Here is a 20,265-nt window from a genome sequence, read left to right as displayed (position 1 = left end):
CTCCTTCCCATCCCACGCCATCTTTCTTTCACCTCAGACTGGTTTCTGTGTGCAGCGAGAGAGACAGTAAGAGTAGACAGAGAGTGAAGTCACCGTCATCTCTACAAGGAAACAGGAGAGGGAAAGATGAGACAGAGATGTAGGTGCAGCAGCTCTGCATTCAGAGCCTCTCCGCTGCTGTGGACTCGATGTAATCCAGCGGGATTCACTCGGGGAAAATAGATCGATCTTGATTAGAGGAAAAACTCCACAGCCAGCATCTTTATCTCCCTCGGTCCCCCGGGGAATGTAATGCTTTTCTCACCATATTCTCGCGCCTCTTATTTCTCTGTCTGCGAATTTTGCACCTGAAACAAACCAGGCGCAGGAAAGCAAGTCGCTCTCTCTGTCACCTCCCACTGCTCCCCCGTCCACTCAGGAGGTGTGAAAGTGAAAAGTGGGAAGGTGTTGAAGGAATTGCATGTTTGTCTCGGGGAGTCTGCTTTCCTTGAAATGACGCTAGCTGCAGGGTGGTGGAGATATTAATGTCACTCAGTTGGTCAGTCTGCAGGGAAGCATCCCTCATTGGATGGATGGTCACGAGATTTGATCCTCGTGGAATAATCCTGGTTTTGTGTTCAGACCAAAGATGGAGGTTTAACTGCTTAACACTTTAAAACGGTGCCGAAATAACTGAATTGTGACGCTGATTGCTGAAAAGTCTGGATTCAAGCTTTGTTAGGTCAGACTGCAGGACAGCTCTAAAAATGCTTGTTTTAATGTATGCAGTTTGGTGTGACCATTGCTTATTCAACATCATATCAACGCTCATAGACACAGTCTCACATGAATTTGGTCTCTGAATAAATTCTTGTCCAGCGTGAAGTCACATCTTCACTGATTGGACCCGTTTTTTTCAGCAAGACTCAAAGGGAACTTTTGGCTTCAACGTTTATTTAGCTATATTCTAATTTTTTTAATTTACAATCAGTGTTTTGTAACTTGTTATGTTACTGCGTTACCTACTGATAAAAGAAATGCACTAGATCCCAAAAATGAACCCTCTTTGCGACTCGTTGCACACGTGGTTAATACTGTCTGTACTGTGTGTAGCCTGCTGTAGGTCTACCTTTGAATGTGTTGACTCTACCGTCATTGCACAGCCTCGTTTACTGCCCATAATCTGTAACTCTGCAGCCTGATAACAGGAATGACAGACGCAGCATCACCTCTACAGCTCTTTATTATGCTAACAATCTGTGTGCCGAGAATATTTTAACTTGACCACAGAAACAAACTTGTGGTGAATTCATTGTTAAAAATATTCCCTCCAGGTTCCTGTCGGCCTGTTAAAGACATGTCGACCTCTCTCGCCTCTGTCGAAGCCAAACTCTTCCTCCCACTCTGCTTCCATTTTCCATTATGCTTCCATTTTGCAGCCGTCCGCTCCCCAGGGGGCCGTGGTTCTGTTCACTCTGTGTGCTGTTGTACTTCAGCAGCAGTATGGCCGCCACCGAGCATCCCAAACATTTCATGGCCAGGAATGATAATGAGTAGCTTCTTGTTTTGAGCGACGGACGGAGATGCATCGTTCAGGGAGAGACAGAGAGAGAGAGAGAGAGAGGGCGAGGTGTTGTAATGATGGGAAACATGAACGTGGGAATAAAGTAATTACAGGAGACAGTAATGGAAAGTGATGCTGCAACGACAAGCGTGATGGAGACAATGAGGGTCCAAAATAAGCCAACAAATAAGGGAGAGAGAGAGAGAGAGAGAGAGAGGTGGTAAACATATGACAGAGACAGGTAGAGAGAGGATGATGTCACCGTCTCCTTTTCGAAGCAGCTGTGTCTCGGCTTCCTGGTCATTTTCAGCACCGCCTCTTCATCCCTCTCACACACACATTAGTCCGTGTGTGTGTGTGTGTGTGTGTGTTTCTGTGTGTGTCCTGGTGCATCCAAATGAGGCTCTGTGACAGACTGACATTGACTGTATGGCTGGAGGAGCTCAGCATAGAAAAACAGTCAGGCTCTGAAAACTGGCAACAAACTCCGGACCAGATTGTTGATTAGTCATCGGACTGAATGTCAATCAAGAGCGATTTTAAACACGGAATAATCTGAGTTTCAGCTTCTCAGTTTGCCTCAAGCAATGAACCTGTCGATTGTTGTTCCATCTATTAATGATCTAATGACTTAAAGGAGCAGTTCTCCCCTGGTCAGTCAAAGCTGGTGTTCTCTGTAATCAATAGAACATTTGAAATTGGCGCTATAGCTGTGGAGAAAGTTGTACACAAACAGCTCGTGGTTTCACCCGTTCCTACATTCCTACAACACCCAGCATGCATTGTTTCTCTTCAGGCCTTCAGTCTGCATTTCAAACCTGACGATTATGACACAGGTCACGTTTACAGGTCCCTGTGGCAGCACAGAGAAAACAGTCGGACCTGAATGCAGTGAGACCTTTCTCCATTGATCCCGAGAGAGTGAAAGTGAAAACTAAACTAAAGAGTAAAACTTAACTTTGGTCGAGAAAGACGGTAGAAAGACGGCGGGAGGAAGAAGGTAAACGATCAGTCACGGTCAGTTGATCAGGATGAAGGATAAAGACACCACAGTGAGTGACAGGAGGTACGAGAAGGACTTGTGTTGGCTTTGTAGATGGTAATGAAGTTTTGAAAAAGGATGATAACCATGCGGTTAGTGTTCCACTGCGGTTAGTTATTGACTCTTACCAGGACGTTTTATTTTCTGTAGCACCGACATGGACAGTTTAATTGCGTCTTTCCAATGTATGTTTTAGCAAAGCTTCCTTTTCCCCTTAATTTAAACATTCTGCATTACCTTGTTTCTCTGCTCTTTCCCTCTTTCAGCTCTTATTCGTGTCTCTTGAATGGCGTGCTGCTGTTTTTCTCCTCCTCGCGTCTGTAATTATTCTGACTCGTTCTAAAAACTCTCACATGACTGACAGTTTGTGGGCGTCGGGACGTTGCGATGACCAAAGAAGGAGCTGTTTGCCTGCTTTTGTTTACTTCCTGTTGCATCTTTTAGATTCCTGAAAAGTCCTGCTTTCATTTTCCCGAATTCCCGTCTAAATATCTCTCTGACCCACTTCCCGGTTGACTGACGGGTCGGCTGGCTCACCTGCTGGGTGACTGATGGTCTGCTGCTGATGAGTGGATTAACAGAAGGACTAGCGGTCTGCTTTGTTGGCTTCCTGACTCACTCACTGGCAGGCTGCCTGGTTAAATGACTGGCTGCCTGGTCGGAGCGGTAAGCAAATGGCCGGCTGAGTCAAGGGATTGGCTGACTGACCGAGCGGATGACCTCATCATCCTTACGGACGGTCAGAACTCCAGCTGAACTCTTTCAACAGACTCAGCAGATTAAAGCAAAATAAATACAAGGCAAACAGCTTTTTGTGGTGGACAGAATCGGCTCAATCCCAGCTCACGCAAACCTGCAGCTTACTTTGGAAAAACGTCACTTTTGTAGCTTAAAACTGGCAAGAAAATATGAAGAGTTTTGTTCCGTTTGCACTGTTTTAAAATCCTCTCCAAATGACTGACGGCACAGAAACTGCTGCTTCTTAAACAATCGTAGATAACTTCAGGTTAACTGGCTGTTCTGCGTGTGAAAGATAGTGAGACTGAGCTGCAGGTTGTGTTTTACAGACGGTGTTTTCTCCTTTCATCTTGAAATGCCGTAGTTTGGCTGAATTGCCCTTTAAGCTCTGGACCCGACTCAGAAATGTCAGCCGAGTCGCCGGCTGCCTGTCGTCTGTTGCTCCTGCAGCTGCAGAGCTCGATAAGACGTGAATTCATGCTTTAAGTAACATTTAACACCAAACATATCCTCTAAATGAGAAGCAGGAAACAACTCTGACTTGTTGTGACAGCCGACAGAAGGAAGCAGCTCCCTGCAGTGATAAATATAAATGCTGAATAATGTCTTGGCATCGAGCATCACCGGTGTGAAGAAATATTTATTCAATAAAGTTGCATTCAAAGCAGAACGACATGTCGCTCTTACAGTTACAACACTTCTTATATAAGTTAACGTTCTGCATGTTCCACTTTCAGTGTTACGTAACTGATTCGAGTCCCTTTGCACGATACAGCGTTTACTTCTCAGGACACTTTGTTGTCATCGTGCTCAGCTCAGAGCTCTGCTGTGATTGGTCAGAAGATTTGCTCGGCTGACTGCAGAACTTTGGGGCTGTGTTATGTATTACATGTTTCTGGTGCTGATTCTTAACAGAGTGAATGACTGAAATTCTATGGGTGTAAAATGAAAGCACATCAGTTCATCCAGCAGATTTTTTATTTAATGATCAACACTTTTGTGTAACACCATAATTAGTAATAGAGCAATAATTTTAGTCCACCGCCCTTTAACCTTCGTTTAGACCTCCGAAGCCTGCAGTGTAATAATTTACAGAGAGATTGCTGGTAAGTGGTTCTATATTATTTGATGGTTTAGCTTTGCTAGCTGTTGGTTGGTTGGTTCACCACTTTGGGACAGGCTGCATTATCTTAGCAAAAGTGTTCAAGTCATCTTTGCTCAAGTTTCAAGCAAGTCTCGAGTCATTTTTTCAAGTCGAGTCCTTAGTTAAGGCAAGTCAAGTCCCGAGTCAAGTCACTTTTTTTTCCACCCAAGATCCAGCACTCTCACCTGTAGCATCCGGTCTTTATAAAGAGAAAAGACAAGGTGTTAGCAGCTCATGATTGGGTCATATCATTGCTCTCCACTCCACAAATAATACAGCTAACATTTCTACAAAATGTCCAAAGTTTCAGTAACAAAATCCAAACCGTTTCCCTCTCAGTTCCTCGGAGCGTTTCCTCTGTGGACAGTCGAGGTTTTTTCAGCGCTCCGTTTCCTCTGGAGTCCGGGCCTCAGCCGCCTCTCACCCTGCGTCTTATCGCCTGCCCCTGTGATAACAGTGAAAAATGTCGTGTTGTGTCAGCTCTGATCGGCCGGCGGGATCAGAGGCACAGACTCGGTTGATGCAAATCACACGCAAATAAATGTCACACAGCCTCCGTGACGCCGCAGTGATTGGGAAATAATCGCTTGATCTGTGTCTGCATGTGTGTCTGAGTCTGCTCTGTAATATCCTGAGAGGGGCTGCGTATCATTTCAGTTCAGGCTCTGTGTCTCCAGTAATATCCGTTTGTTGGACAGGTGTGAACATTGTTTCCTTGCTTGGCTCTTCAGCATGACTTTTTTTAGAGCGACTGAATACAACCGAGGAGGAAAGTTCCAGTTGTAGCTTTGGCTCCTGCGACTAACACAACCTGCTCTTAGTCCTTCCTGTCTTTTCTTTACTGTTTTTATGACTTAAAGGTCCCTCTGGGAAAAGGGCCAAAGCCAGACATCATACAACAAAGCCTGAAAATCATTGGCTGGTACTTCTAAGACGCTATAAATATAAGGGGGAAAGCGTTTTCTTATTGGGTTAGCATTCGCTGGCAGGGGAAATTCCCCTCCTCCCCCTCTTTTGTGTCGAGCTACTTGACATCCAGCAGCAAAAAAAAGTTTGTGCATTTCATTAAAGCTTATTAAAACGTGTTGAAAAGTGTAGAGAATAAAGAAGAAGTGTCAAAAAGTGAACATATTTTACCCCCTGCCTCTGCCGCCATCTTCCCTGATTACTGTTATTTACCTGTCAGACTGTTCTTGCTCTAATTTTCCGTCCTTCCTCTGTGTCTCCGGCTTTAACGACCCTACCAGCAGAACCTGGACTTCCCACAGGTAAAAAGAGCGTGTAAACTCCTCACTGATGTCTCTCTCTCTGTGTCTCTTGTTTACAGGATGAAGAGGAGGAAATTAAGCTGGAAATCAACATGCTGAAGAAGTACTCCCACCACAGAAACATCGCCACCTACTACGGAGCCTTCATCAAGAAGAGTCCGCCCGGCCATGACGACCAGCTATGGGTGAGTCCGCTGGTACCAGTAATAATGATGGAGTCACTTTACACAGCTCCGTGAAACAAAGGCTACATCGCACCATAGATGTTGTACCAACGTCAACACGGAGGCCACTGTAGGCAGTGTTCATGGTTTCATTTATAAGCTGATGGAAGGCATGAAAGTAATGAGCAGATGATCAGAAGGACGCCAAATGATCAGTTACGGCTTTTTTTGTGGTTGAATGATCAGCGTCATGGATCAGACATTTGGATCGTCAGCAAGGTTATTAAAGTTAACGAAAACTAACGAAATAACGAAAACTAAATTGTCAAAAACATTTTTGTTAACTGAAATTAAAATAAAAACTAGTTCAAAACTAACTAAAACGAAATAAAATTATAGCGAAAATGTGCTTAGTATACATATGCCCGAAGCATTTTCAAAAGATAAAAATTAAACTAAACTTACAAACTAGCATTGAAAACTAATTAAAACTTCAAATTCAAGTCAAAATGAAATAAAAACAAAAACTGAAGAAAAATTAACTATTATAACCTTGATTGTCGGTGACGTAAACGTTGCACGATGTCCAATACAACTGTTCCAGAGTATCTGTGCCTCCTGCAGCCTGAAGGCTGCTGTGGACCATGTTGTGCTTTCAAAGGACATTTAAATCGCTCGTTCAGCTCTGAACCATTGATGCCTCATTTCTGTATTATTTATCTCTGTATATTGGTTATATCGATCAGGGCTGTGCTGTGTTTAATATCTACTCTCCTTCTTTTATGTATGTGCTGTGTCATTGTGTCGTAGGGCCGAATTTAACCAAAGGATCACGCAACTTTTGCGTCCGCTAAACCTGTGTGAATCAGAATCAGCTTTATCCGCCAAGCGTGTGAACACATACAAGGAATTTGACTCTATGTGCAGAAACAAATACACAATAATAAAGTAGTGCAGAGGAAAGGAGCGCAAAAGATGAACAGCTATGGAATAACTATATTAAATAAACAAAAAGACTCCCCCTAAGTCTCCAAGCACACGCAGAGGGTTGAACGCACCCCAAAGTACGCTGCAGAGCGTCTCTGCGCTCCGGTGCCGTTTTCGCGTATTTAAAAGCTAACAGCACCGCGCAGTTAGAGGGAAAATATAACGGTCTGCAGAGAGCTGACAACAATTCCACTTTTTGTGTGAACAAAACAACTAAAACTGTTTCTTTATATTAGAGAAGATGTTTTGATATTCTGATAAATAAAATGAAGCGACTTGTTGTGTGACTTCTAAAAACAGCAGCACACGACACTCTTAATTATTGGATGTTCCCTAATTTATAACTGCCGCTATTTTTCTCACAATTAATGGAGCGATGCCCGCGAGCTAGTTCAGGCAGGCGACTGGAGCTGCACTGATTTCACGCTTGACATGCGTCATTCTCCACAATCACCCGACAAACACTTCCTCCCAATGTGGCGTCTATTTTAGCTGCAAGATTCCCAGTCTCTCTCCCTATGCTCATTGCCTCCTCTGCCCTGCACCAGTGCTGCGCTCTTACTTTCAGCCTCAGCATCCACCTGCAGGCTCCGGCTCGAGGGGGGTTTGAGATATTACCTCATCACTCCTCAGTGTTTCTGCATGTGAAATAAATCAGCGAGGAGGGATGAGGTCGGAGCCTGGTGGTGTTGATTAGTGACAGTCAATCAGAGATCAAACTCTGCAGCAGTTATTCAGACCAGTTACTGTACCTCTATTTGCTCTGTCTACAGATAGAACATGCTTGCACCCTTTATTAACACACTTTATTGCTTGCAAACAACAACCGCTAATACAACATAAATTACTTTCCCCAACATTACAGCGCTCGTATCGGAGGAGAAAGGGGAGTCAGACAGGAGAGAAGAGAGCCATAAAAACCACAACAAATCAAAGACAACAGAGGCGAGGCCGTGCAGAGGAAATGAACAAAACAAATGAAGCAAAATGAGAAACCAACAGGAGAGAGGAGGGGAAGATTTACAGCACAGTTACCTCGTTTATGACCCTGAGAGGAGAGGTCTCACTCTCAGCCCGCAACACGGGCCTGTATTTGTTTTTACAGCTGCATCCGCGACCTCTTTACGACCCCGCTAATGTGGCTTCACGCTGGCTGCTGTTTGTGTTTGTGTGTCACTTTTTCCTGCATCGAACATCACAAAGCTGCAGAGTTTGTAAAGCACGTATCCTCGGGTTAACGTGTCAAACACAATCCACGATGAGCTCCTGTATGTTTAAATATTAATGAACAATGCAGAGGCAAAGCAGACGACTGTTCTGCTCATCAGGACGGCTTCAGAGATCACAAGTAAAATGTTATCATGTCGTTGTGTTCCCTTCAGAGGGGAAAGTACACACATTCTTTACTCAAGGACAAGTACAGATACTTAAAACACTGGTATCCGTCATGGTTATGAAGGTGTCATGTCAGTCTTATGCGCACACTTCAAAGAAAGTGTCACCACAAGGTTTACGGTTAAAGTAGAAGAACTGATTCTTCACTGAAGTCAAAGTGAAGTATGAAGAGGCCCTCTAAAGGACATTTACACGGGCTGTTTTTGTTCAAAGCAAACTGAACCTCACGTCATCTTTAAATGAAAGTGATGATAATATACTGAAAGTTCTAATTAGGGATGCACGATATTATCGGCATGTTATCAGTATCGGCCGATATTGGCTTAAAACACGCCGATATAATTAACCGATAAAATAATGGGCTGCTGCATACTTGATTAAATGCCCGACCTCGGCGCAATGTCCCCGGTGCGAAGAAGACCTGCGCGGTGCAGCGTGATGACGTCACGTGTGTCTACCTGCAGCGTGAGAGAGTTGGAAACCAAAATGTCCGTGGTGTGGAAGTTTTTCAAAGTGTCCGAAATAGATCGCAAAACTGCTGTTTGCAATGACTGCTCAGCTTCGGTGATGCGAGGAGGAGCCAAGGCAAAGTCTTTCAACGCTACAAACTTGATTAACCATCTCAAGACCCGTCACCCCGACCGTTGTAACAAATGTGATAAGAGTATCACCATTATACTGTACGCTAATTCCAATACAGAAGAGAGTTGATGATCTCTGCAATTAGGTGTGTGGGAAAAAAATATCGGTATCAGTAATCGGCTAAATTAATTGTAAAATATCAGCATATCGGATATCGGCAAAAAATCCAATATCGTGCATCCCTAGTTCTAATCATTAACTTTAGATGGTGGCTCAGTCTGTACAGGCTTGGCCTGAGAACCGGAGGGCGGCCTGTTAAAGTCCGAGTACAGACCAAGCATGGAATTGTGGCTGGTCACTGTCGAGGTTTCCCTTGAGCAAGGCACCGAATCCCCCAGCTGCTTGGGGCACTTGTCCCCGTGCAGCCCCCTCACTCTCTCCATTAATGCATGTCCATAGAGTCCTGTTTGTGCACGTGTGTATTTGGTGCCTATGTGTGTGCAGCATGTTTGTAATAACAGAGTGAAAAAACTGAAGTTCCCCTCTGGGATTAAGAAAGTCTTCTTTGCTCCAAAGTGGGAATCAGCAGCAAAGAAGATAAATAAATCAAAACTTAAATATTGAGCCAGTTTTGAAAAGTAAGAAGTAGAAAGTCGAGATATTTGTGTCAAAGTGTTCGAGGTAAAAGTAAAATACCTGAAAATCAGAATCAAAATCAAGTTTGTTGCCAAGTATCGGATCAAACCAAAGAAGGGAAATGGAAAGGTAATGCTAAGCTAATTAATGCTAGCAGAGACGGACACTTTCCTCAGTGATTGCGTTGTTTGTCGGAGTAGCTCATACTACAAAAGGAATGTCTAAATATAACAGCTCAAATGCTGCGTTCAGCACCTCTTACGGATCCACAGTCTGCGTGTTTGTGAACGTCCACAGTCGTCTGATTATTTCCCGCTCTCTCCTCCAGCTGGTGATGGAGTTCTGCGGCGCCGGTTCCATCACAGATCTGGTGAAGAACACCAAAGGAAACACGCTGAAGGAGGACTGGATCGCCTACATCTCCCGAGAGATCCTCAGGGTCAGTCAACGGTTTCCAATTCAAAGATGAAGTAAAAGTGTTTTAAGTGAAGGCTAAACAGGATGTGTGTTTGTCTTGCTGATAAAGTGTCAAAGTGGAGTCAAATTTAACTGCATCTAATAGGTTGTTTGTTTGTTCTCCCTGCAGGGATTAGCTCACCTGCACGCTCATCACGTCATCCACCGTGACATCAAGGGACAGAACGTGCTGCTGACTGAAAACGCTGAAGTCAAACTGGGTAAGTGTGGTTTTATTTTGGTCCAAAGTGGGCTGCAGTCTGGGAGCACAGCCTGCACTGAGGTCCGGATGACCGCACTGAGAAAATACTGCAGCACCAGATCTGAGTCAGCACCGAGCGAGTGCCAGCAGCAGCTTTTCAGAACCAGAGTTGTTTTGTCGTTGTTTACAAGAACCCACAGTTTCTTGGCCTGAATAGAAGTCTCATTCAGTGAAGGAAATGCTTTAAAAAATGCTGATTTGTCGGCTCAGTTTGCATTTATTAAAGTTTACTGGAAGCTTCTTAACTAGAACTGTAGTTACTCTTTTCATCAACAAGGCTCTGTGGCCCTCACAAAGTTATATGTCTATACAGTATGTCCATTTATCGACACACAAAAAGAGCTAAACTGTACGCAAAGGAAAAGCTCTCTGGTGTTAGAAGTTTCTGTATATACAGTAGCTGTGTCCCAATTCGGGGCTGGACCTATTTGAAGGCCGATTGCGTCACAAAGGCTGTCCCACTTCGAAGACTCCTTCAGATGCGTCCTCCTTTTCCGGGGCCATGAAGGATCCATCAGGTGCATCCTTCGTGCCCCAACGTATCCTGAGATTCATCGCGCGCTAATTCAAAACCTTTACTTAAAATGTAAAAGTTTTAGGTTTCAACCTGATCGAATAGCTTGCGTTCCAAATGTTAAAATGGCTAGTTATGATGGCTAGTTAGCCCTCTAGCTACTGGTTGCTAGGCAACAGGACATGTTAAGGATAGGAACAGCTGATGACCTCCGTAGACCAGACCGTCACACTTCAGTTCAGCCTTAGCGTCTACACAGGCTACGAATGACTCATCCTCCATAGACCGCGTCCTTCGAAGGACGCAGCCCCTGAATTGAGACACAGCTGCTGTGTAGTGATCACGTCTGAGTGGGCTTGTGGAGATTAAAAGAGGCGGATCGCATCCAGGAAGTGACCTTCTATCATTGGGGGGAAAACGTAGCTTTGATTAATCTGTATAAAAGCCTGAGATGGTATTAAAAGAAATATTTTCTCCTTCCGGTCTCATCGTCTCTTCATGTCATGTTTGTTTGGGTCCAGGTCACATTAATTATCGATCAGGAATTATTATTTACTGCTGGAAAAAAGTGCTGCAAAAAAGTCATTCAAGGCCGTATCCTCTCTCCTGCTTTGCCTTCATACTCTCATTCTTTGGCTCGGTATGACCGTGAAAAAAGTGTTATAAATTGCATTCTTAAATTTACCTCGATGATCCCTTCAGGAACCTTGTAAATAACCGTGTCCATCTCATCCACTTGTGTCCTCGTTTTTCAATCGCAATGTTTCCGCCTCTGGCTCTGGGAGATAAAGCTGCTGTTCATGTTTCTACCTGTAAACCTTTAATTTAACCGCCAGGATGTTTTTGACATTAATGAGCAGAACACCAGAACTGTTTGAATTCCTGAGATAAAAACAGACGTCATTTTCCCAGTTTGAGCGCTTCAACCTCCACTTCCAGTTTCTGTGGTTGTTTAAAGCTCCTTCCTTCTATCTTTATACATCAGAACTTCCCATCATCAATCTTGTTTGTCTGGTTAGATAACTATAAAAATCAAACTAGTCTTTGTGACGTCATTGATTGCCGTCAGTTATTAGCTTAGCTAACTGAAGAGCTCTGTGACCTCTCCACTCGACTCAGGCTGAGGACGAGTCGGGTGGCTTCAACGTGACGAGGGAACAAGTCAAATTTTAATTAACATGGTCGCAGGCCAAGAGGCTCAATCTTTAATGTAGCTCCGGGGCTGAATTTTGAACGACCTCTCCGACAACGTTGGTCTGCAATGTCAGTTACTTCCTATAGACGATGCAGGTATTGAAAAAATGTGTGAACCAATAATAATTGATGTTTACTTCCTGTTCCTCAGTGGACTTTGGTGTGAGCGCTCAGCTGGACCGGACAGTAGGTCGGAGGAACACGTTCATCGGGACGCCATATTGGATGGCTCCAGAGGTCATCGCTTGTGATGAAAACCCAGATGCTACCTACGACTACAGGGTAAGAACTGAGTCTGGATCTGAAGGGAAACGATGATGGACCAACTGTGTGACATTACATTAGGGGCTGGACTCTATAAACAGACTCTAGGATAATTTAGATGAACGTGAAAGAAAGAAAATCAGCCAGTCGGTGAGGGTCCACTCAGACAATTCTCTAGGTATGTATGTAGATGTGTTAACGACGTGTTCCTGACACCTGGGATGGATAGATGCAACATTTGTGATTATATTTAAAGCTTCTTCTGTAGGTATCTGTTCGTAGTTTATATGTTTCTAGTGCCTTATCTTTCTTTATAGTGTTGCACATACAGTCCTACATCCATATTGGTCTTGACATATATATATAGTTATATTTGTGCTACTTAATTCTTCCCATAGTCAGCTTGATACCCTGTCTGCTCCCTGCTGCTCTTAGTTTTTTAGTTGTGTCCTTTTGGTGTCTTATTCTTTCATTGTAATGTTTTATAAGCTGCTACTGCGACCCCATCTCCCCTCAGGGGTTAATAAAGTACTCTGTATATCTATAATAGTGAAAAGGTCATTGCAGAAAAAAACTGTCGTGTATCCGAGGCATATACAGGATTTATTTGGACGGGTTAAGGTGCTGAGACTTCTGCTGCAGAGTAGTTTGTGGGTCACTCACATTAACCGAGACGCTGTCTGTGGGATCAGATATTTATGTCTAACATCCCGGGAGTGTCAGACATCACCGTGTGGGATCAGAGTTTAATATTCTCCCGTCTGTTCCAGCAAACGCTGAAATTGCTTCATTTCAAATGATTTAAAAGTTGAGAATCATTCCAACTTTGATACAGCAGATGAACTCTCTGATAGAAACAGAACTCATTGACTGATGTCCTCCTCTGTCCTGCAGAGCGACCTGTGGTCCTGTGGAATCACAGCCATAGAGATGGCTGAGGGAGCTCCCCGTAAGTACATGTCACATATTTGTCTCATTTTCAGAACATGAAGCTATTAGAAATTACCGTATTGGTCTGAATATAAGACAGACTTTTTTCCCTTTTAAATGCATCTCAAAAAGACGGCGCCATTTATCTGTAGAGCGAGTGTAGCCATCACCGTCAACGACAGAATCAGGGGGATGAAAGATGGAGAGACACGGTGATCGTCCAGAACGAAGTGGCTCAAAAGTCGGCCAAGTTAACCGACAGCTGAGGCGGAGCTATGATGATGATTTTAAGAGAATGTTTATCGAGCAGAGTCATTAAACAACTGTCAAACAGCCAAGAAATATGCTGTCACAGAGCGTAATGTCCCAATACAGCAAGCCCTTAAAAATGCTAACATGTTAGCTAACAGATGCTAACAGACAAAATGCTACTGTGGTAGATAGACCTTACTTCATTGGTTAATGATTTATTGAAATTTTGATCACATTTTGTTTAATTTAAAAAGATAAAATAAAATTGTTTCCTTATAAAAACAAGTTTGGACTTTTTTCTTTTTTAATTACTCTTGAAAAGGGGTGTCGTCTCATAATCAGGGCCGTCATATATTCGGACCAATACAGTACAAAACGAGACACAGCAAAACAACAAAGATTTTAGTTTCTGTTGATGATGATATGAAAGAAAAAAGGATCCTGAACTTCTTTGTAAAGTGCAAACATTTGACCTTGACCTCTCCTCTCTGTTTTGTCTCATCCAGCTCTTTGCGACATGCACCCAATGAGAGCTCTCTTCCTCATTCCCAGAAACCCTCCTCCTCGACTCAAGTCCAAAAAATGGTGGGCCAAGTTTCATTCTCTGTCGCCTCTCTCAAAACAATCTCAGAGCATCTCACAGCTCAACTCGTCACGTGTAACTTTTACAGGTCAAAGAAGTTCTTCAGCTTCATCGAGGGCTGCCTGGTGAAGAACTACACCCAGCGTCCTCCCACCGAGCAGCTGCTCAAACACCCCTTCATCCGGGACCAGCCCAACGAGAGGCAGGTCCGCATCCAGCTCAAAGACCACATCGACCGGACCAAGAAGAAGAGGGGAGAGAAGGGTGAGTCAGCGAAAGACACCGAACACATTCTCTTGTATGAATGCATTCACTTGTTGCAACTTTTCAACAACGTTAACGAGCTGTTACGTTAATTTTCCTCACAATTCTCAGATGAGACGGAGTATGAATACAGCGGCAGTGAAGAGGAGGAGGAAGAGGCCTCTGAGCAGGAAGGAGAGCCGAGGTAAGTCCACATTATCACAGTCCATTTTTATTTTGCAAGACTGCCAAATGGGAGCTAATATACGGACTAAAATCATCTCACTGCGTCCTTCGTACAGCTCCATAGTCAACGTGCCGGGCGAGTCGACTTTGCGCCGTGACTTCATCCGCCTGCAGCAGGAGAACAAGGAGCGCTCGGAGGCGCTGCGTCGCCAGCAGCTCCTCCAGGAGCAGCAGCTCCGCGAGCAGGAGGAGTACAAGCGCCAGCTGCTGGCTGAGAGGCAGAAACGTATCGAGCAGCAGAAGGAGCAAAGGAGGCGGCTGGAGGAGGTGAGCACACGCGGGCCGGGGCCTCTTAATCAACTTGTTTTAATTCAGCCTGAATGTAAAGGAGAGAAAAGATGTGCAGCTGAGTGACATCTTTGATATCTAATGTCTCTATTTGGAAAAGAAAAAGAGGCGAATACTGAATTCATTATCCACATATTGCAAAAGTCCATCAGGCTAACTGAGTGTTGACACTGCAGTGATGCAGTCCTTTTTTTTTTTACTATATTTAGTTTATTTACAACCAAACTTTTTATAAATCTAAACGCAGACTTCATTCAGCATTTCAGGTGCACAATTAAAGCTCTATTCAAGCCTTTTCAAGGAACCTTAACCAAAAATGTCGACACCCTACACACAAAAATGTGTCCATTAATCAGTAAGTTATTTGACCATTATAAGAGATTATGTTGTGAACATTGACCTTGTATAAAACAAGGAGAGATGTATTGCACTGTGTCTTAGCAAATTAGCAAATCCCGCATTTCCCCCCCGGGGATCAATAAAGGATTATCTTCTCTTGAAGTGCTGTTTGCTGCCTGTAGTCTCTGGGATTAAGTCATTTATCAAGGATGATGCTGTTCCTTCTCTTTTAAATGTAGATACTATTCATATATTTATACAGTATATCAGTGTAAACTCAACAACTTTTTAGAATGTTTTTGACACATTTTCTGCTTTTGGACGGCCGAAACATTCAACCCAAGAAGGGACTTTAGTTAATAGGAAATGATGACACAAGCCTTGTGATCGACTGGTGATCAGTCCAGGGTGTAACCCCGCCTCTCGCCCATTGACGGCCGGGTTCGCCTCCAGCCTCCCTGAACAGGATAAGCCGTGTAGATAATGAATGGATGGAAATTATGATGCACATTTGTGAAGCTTTTTTTGTAAAACATGAGAAGCTACTGCCACAACCCAAACAAACATTTTAGAAAATCAAACTTATTTCCTCTCCACATCATAGAGTCTTTGTTGGACATGTAAACAGTGGAAAAACTTTGTGCTCCTCTAGTGAGGTAAACACGTTTTTTTTATGTGTCTCTGTAACCTTTAGAGGAATCGGATCATTTTGTTTTATTTGTCCATGTTTTCAGGTTTCCAGTTTCTGTCTACACTTTTATAAAAGGAGACCAGTTGAAAACAGAGAAGACTTATGTTAAAACATTTGACATCTCTCACGAGTATCAGTCCCCCTGTTAGTTGGATAAAATCGACCAGCTCTAAATAGGCACTATTTCTTGGGGGGATATAACCCGTCAGTCAGGTGCAGTTATCATGTTTGTGTTATCTTGCAGGTTTAGATTTTTGCTGGATAATTTTCTATAATAGGCTCTAAAATCAATTTTAGGCTGCTGCGGGGGAAAGAATTAATTGGTTTCCCCAGAGGACGAGTTTGAAACCCCTTTCAGTAATTATCCTTTATCTGTCTGAGCTGTGGATCTTCTCTGTTAGTGTGTGTGTGAGCCGCGCTCCTCACTTCTCCTAAAGGAAGAGAGGAAAACATGTAGTAATAGGAGAGAGACGGAGGGAGACGTTTGCAGAGAGATGATTATAAAGTTGGACAGAAGTGGACTAAACGAAATTCTCTGGAAGGAAGAAGAGAGAGAGACCTAAATACTGTAAGAGGGAGTGTCACTCAGAGGAACGGCTAGAAGAAGGAAATATAAAGCGACGACTGCCGTGAGTCTCTGCGTTTAAATTCACTAAACCTGAAGGAGCAACGCCTCTGTGGCAAGAGAGGAAAAAAAGTAGTATTCCAGCTCCTGTTTTCCCACAGTGTGTGCAGCTCCGGGCTGTTGGTGACTCATGACGGTGCTGTGAGACAGCAGAAGCTGCAGCTGAACCCGAGCCATGTCAGAGACATCCAGCTGCTCGTGCGCTCTCCCGTTCGTAACGACCCCCTCCTCCTGTGGAAGCGCTGAGCTCTGAATTTGTACAAACACGATGCGTCACGATTTCTGCAGCCAAAAAGCGATGTCCTGCAGCTTAAACTGCACCTTCTACCAGCATGACAGACAGGAATCAGAGTAATGTCTTCATCTGTCTGCTGGAAGAGCCAAGTCTGAGATATCCGCCCGTCAGACTTAAGATGTTACTCTGATTAAACGATTTAAGTCTAAATTCAGCGCCTGAAATGTTCCTCCTGTCACTTCAGCTCATCTACAGTCTGTATTTATTCATATTTCCTCCAATAAAACAGGTAAATACTGGCTTTTTGTCCGACACCGTTGTGTGTTCTGTCTATGAGGGAGGTTCAAAGAACTCAGGGAACAGTTTGCATCATTTTAAGGGCTGTTAAAATCCCAACTGCAGGCTCCAGAAGTTCAGCTTTAAAAATCCTAGACAGCTTGTTGAGGAAAATTGCACATGTGGTGGAACAGATGGTCTCGAATTAACTGCAATTTTTTAAAGTTAGAACATTAAAGTGAGGCTTACCCACAGCAAGACACCGGCAGCTCAAAATTCAAAGATATTCCAGCTACTAGAAGACGAAGAGGAGCAGAAAATGTTCACACGTGAGACGCTGGAACCAGCAAATGTTTAGCTTTAAGGTCTCATCATAGTCATAAGGACCAAATGGAGCCTCTTTGATGTCTTGCATAATACATTCTCTTCATTACTTTATTTATACCTGTAGGTAGATTTTTTTTGAAGTGAGAGGGTCGGCCTCCTTTTACACACAACAAACAGCACAAAACAGACGTGTAAAGCCTGATACACAAAGTGACGAAAGTGCTCAAGACTAAAAGGGTAACCCTTAGTAAAAAGAAGATAAAAATAAAGTTAAATAAAACCGGATACAAAACATATACATATTTACATATTTTTTATTTTAAAGTTTCTATATTTCTTCATCCTTCTTGTCTGTATTGAGAAACTGCAACGCACAAATGTCCCCTCAGGGATAGATAAAGTGATTCTGATTTATTTGTATGGATGAAATCATAGCAGCTTTTAAGCTCACACTTCATAACAAAGTTAACTTCTATAAATGGACTCAATGATCATCAATAATATCACAGGTATGAAAACATCACAAAGACTGAAATAGGTGGTGTCTCGTTGTTTATGCTAACGCTGCTCAGCCGAGTGTAAGGTCACTGATGGAGCTTACAGCAACAACAAATCACTCTTCTGTCCAGGATCAGATTCAGTATCACAACACTAAAAGCTCTCTCTGCCTTTGGTGTTAAAGTGAATTAAAAAAGTCACTGTCACATATGACTAGACAAGAATCAGAAGTAGGACATTCTGTCAGCTGGGACATGAACAGGTTTCTCCTCCTGTCTCCTCCCGCAGCAACAACGGCGCGAGCGCGAGATGAGGAGGCAGCAGGAGCGGGAGCAGCGCCGGCGTGAGCAGGAGGAGAAGAGACGCGTCGAGGAGATGGAGCGACGCCGCAAAGAGGAGGAAGAGCGCAGGAGGGCCGAGGAGGAGAAGAGGAGGGCCGACCGAGAACAGGTACGCCGAGCCGAAATCATGGAGAGAGTAGCAGTGGGGAAAGTTATTTTTACAAGTTTAAACGCATCAATTAAAAGTTTTCTACCTGTCTACCTGTTAAGTCTAGGATCTTGTAGAGTTAATTTTTTTGTGCTCCTATATTTTCTGACTCGGGGTCTGTGTTTTATGAACAGGAGTACATCCGTCGTCAGCTGGAGGAGGAGCAGAGGCACCTGGAGATCCTGCAGCAGCAGCTGCTCCATGAACAGGCCATGCTGCTGGTGAGTGTTTGGCCGCCCTGTTTGATCCCAGAGCGTCGGATTTATAGCTGCATTCTGGTTTCTAAAACTTTGGCCCTTTTTTAGACCCAAATTTCCTTTTCGATACAAAAGTTTTGACATTAACCCGGTATTCGGCATCAGCTCAGTGTCTGAAACATAACTTTCAGAATCCCACAGAGATAGCCTTTGTGTTAATGAGAGAGATCCCTCTTTATTAGGAAGCAGCCATTACTCTTCAAAGCCACCAAACTCCACTGACAAAAACAGCATTTAAACCTTTTAGAACATGGGCGTTGCTGCTCTACCTCTACATAGTTAGTTTGTTTATGTTATCTGGTGACTTTTGAATCGTTTCTTTCGATTCAACACAATGTTTGTGTCACACACGATACCACACCACAAACGAACTGATGAAGGCAGCGGCAGTCGAGCAACACTTGTGATCCTCAAGGTGAAATAACTGGTTTTGTCAATGGAGTCTTGTTGCTGCGAACAGGGCGGTGCATCAGCTAGGTTGCAGCCAGTGTCTCACAGCTGCCAGCTTAAGATATCTACAGAAACCCTTTTTTTTCTTCATTAAGATACCAAAACATGTGAAACAAATTGGCCCCAGGTTTAAAAAATATAACCCTTAAATCCACACACATTTTTTTCTTACTTCTCTGAGTCCTGACGATAGTATTCTCCCTCCTTTTCCTTCAGTGTCTTTCTTAAAATAGTTCCTCTAATAAATCTACAAGATTTCCTGAATGTTTTTTCCACCAGTTTCAGTCCCAAGTGGTTCCTTTAATGTTTCCACAGCTCCCAGGCTGTTAAATTTCATAACGCACGTCCTTATTATTCCTCCGTTACACAAACTTTCCTGACTCAGTTTTCCTTCCGAACTTACACTGAATCAAGTTTTTGGGACTGACTTATGACTTTTGTCGATCCGAGGGGACCCATCAAGAGTCGAGGCTGAAACATAATAAGTATTTTGGTGTTTTTACTGGGGGAGCTGGGATGTTTACAGGGCCCTTAGTCATGGTGGTGTCGTCACCAGGAAACCAGTGATACAATGGGAAGAGAGGGCTTCCCCTGTTTTTCTTCCAGATGTTACAGAGGACAGGATCTGGGTTATCTTGACCGGTTTGTATGACTTGATGTTTTTTATTTAAGGGTTCAAATCCTCTGGGATTTATAGAGGATACTCATATAAAGACCGGATATAACTACTCATATCCTTCACACCATCCCTCCACCATTGGCTGCCCGCCCTGGTTCCTCCACACTTACCTTTTATAAACTTATTTCCTTTACATCATGATTGGCTCTCGCACTCGGAAACTGCTGGTTTAAGTAGCCCGACGTTTTCTATTGCCAGATTAATAAACTTTATACATCTCATTTAACAACCTTCTGCTGTTTCAGAAGCAGCTGCTGGCAATGAGCACCAAAACTCAGAGAAATCATTACTGTTTTAACGGCTCAGTGGCAACAGCAGCTCTCTAACCGATGTGCTGTTGGACACTTTGGACTTTTTGCTCCACAACTTCACAGCTAACCTTTAAAGACAGCAAAACCCTCCCAAAAGTTATTAATAATTGAAACACATTTAACAGCTTTTTGCTTTCCTGAACATTCCCCTTCGTTAAGATCAAGCGGACTTTAAAATTCCCAAAGCTTTGAATGTTTCAGGGATCTTGAAGGGAATTAAAGACGCTGAGGTTCCATCTAAAGGGGCCCCTAAATAATAAAGTATTGAAAATAGCTGGTCGTTGTGTATGTAATGGAAAGCGTACAGCTGTCCCATCGCCTCTCTGTCAGAGGTTTTTGGTTAAACGTGACCCTTCC

The 20,265-nt window shown here is 43.5% G+C and overlaps 1 protein-coding gene across 6 annotated transcripts in view; it reads left to right on the top strand.

The window, feature by feature from the left end:
- The window catches only part of map4k4 (mitogen-activated protein kinase kinase kinase kinase 4), a 109,553-nt gene that overhangs the window by 63,909 nt on the left and 25,379 nt on the right, over positions 1 to 20,265 (top strand). For all 6 annotated transcript variants that reach the window (XM_069662856.1, XM_069662853.1, XM_069662855.1 and 3 more), the window contains exons 4-14: positions 5,795 to 5,920; positions 9,828 to 9,938; positions 10,086 to 10,176; positions 12,077 to 12,207; positions 13,084 to 13,138; positions 13,878 to 13,956; positions 14,043 to 14,218; positions 14,330 to 14,402; positions 14,500 to 14,710; positions 18,011 to 18,172; positions 18,346 to 18,432. In XM_069662856.1, the coding sequence (XP_069518957.1) occupies positions 5,795 to 5,920; positions 9,828 to 9,938; positions 10,086 to 10,176; positions 12,077 to 12,207; positions 13,084 to 13,138; positions 13,878 to 13,956; positions 14,043 to 14,218; positions 14,330 to 14,402; positions 14,500 to 14,710; positions 18,011 to 18,172; positions 18,346 to 18,432 (1,302 nt within the window). The remainder of the gene's footprint in view (positions 1 to 5,794; positions 5,921 to 9,827; positions 9,939 to 10,085; positions 10,177 to 12,076; positions 12,208 to 13,083; positions 13,139 to 13,877; positions 13,957 to 14,042; positions 14,219 to 14,329; positions 14,403 to 14,499; positions 14,711 to 18,010; positions 18,173 to 18,345; positions 18,433 to 20,265) is intronic.

Source organism: Semicossyphus pulcher, unplaced genomic scaffold (assembly GCF_022749685.1).
Source record: "Semicossyphus pulcher isolate SPU_LCO1_2020_fin unplaced genomic scaffold, fSemPul1.0.p SCAF_15, whole genome shotgun sequence".
Lineage (NCBI taxonomy): Eukaryota > Metazoa > Chordata > Actinopteri > Labriformes > Labridae > Semicossyphus > Semicossyphus pulcher.
Note: the sequence above shows the minus strand (reverse complement) of the source record. Positions and strands in the feature narration are given on the sequence as shown.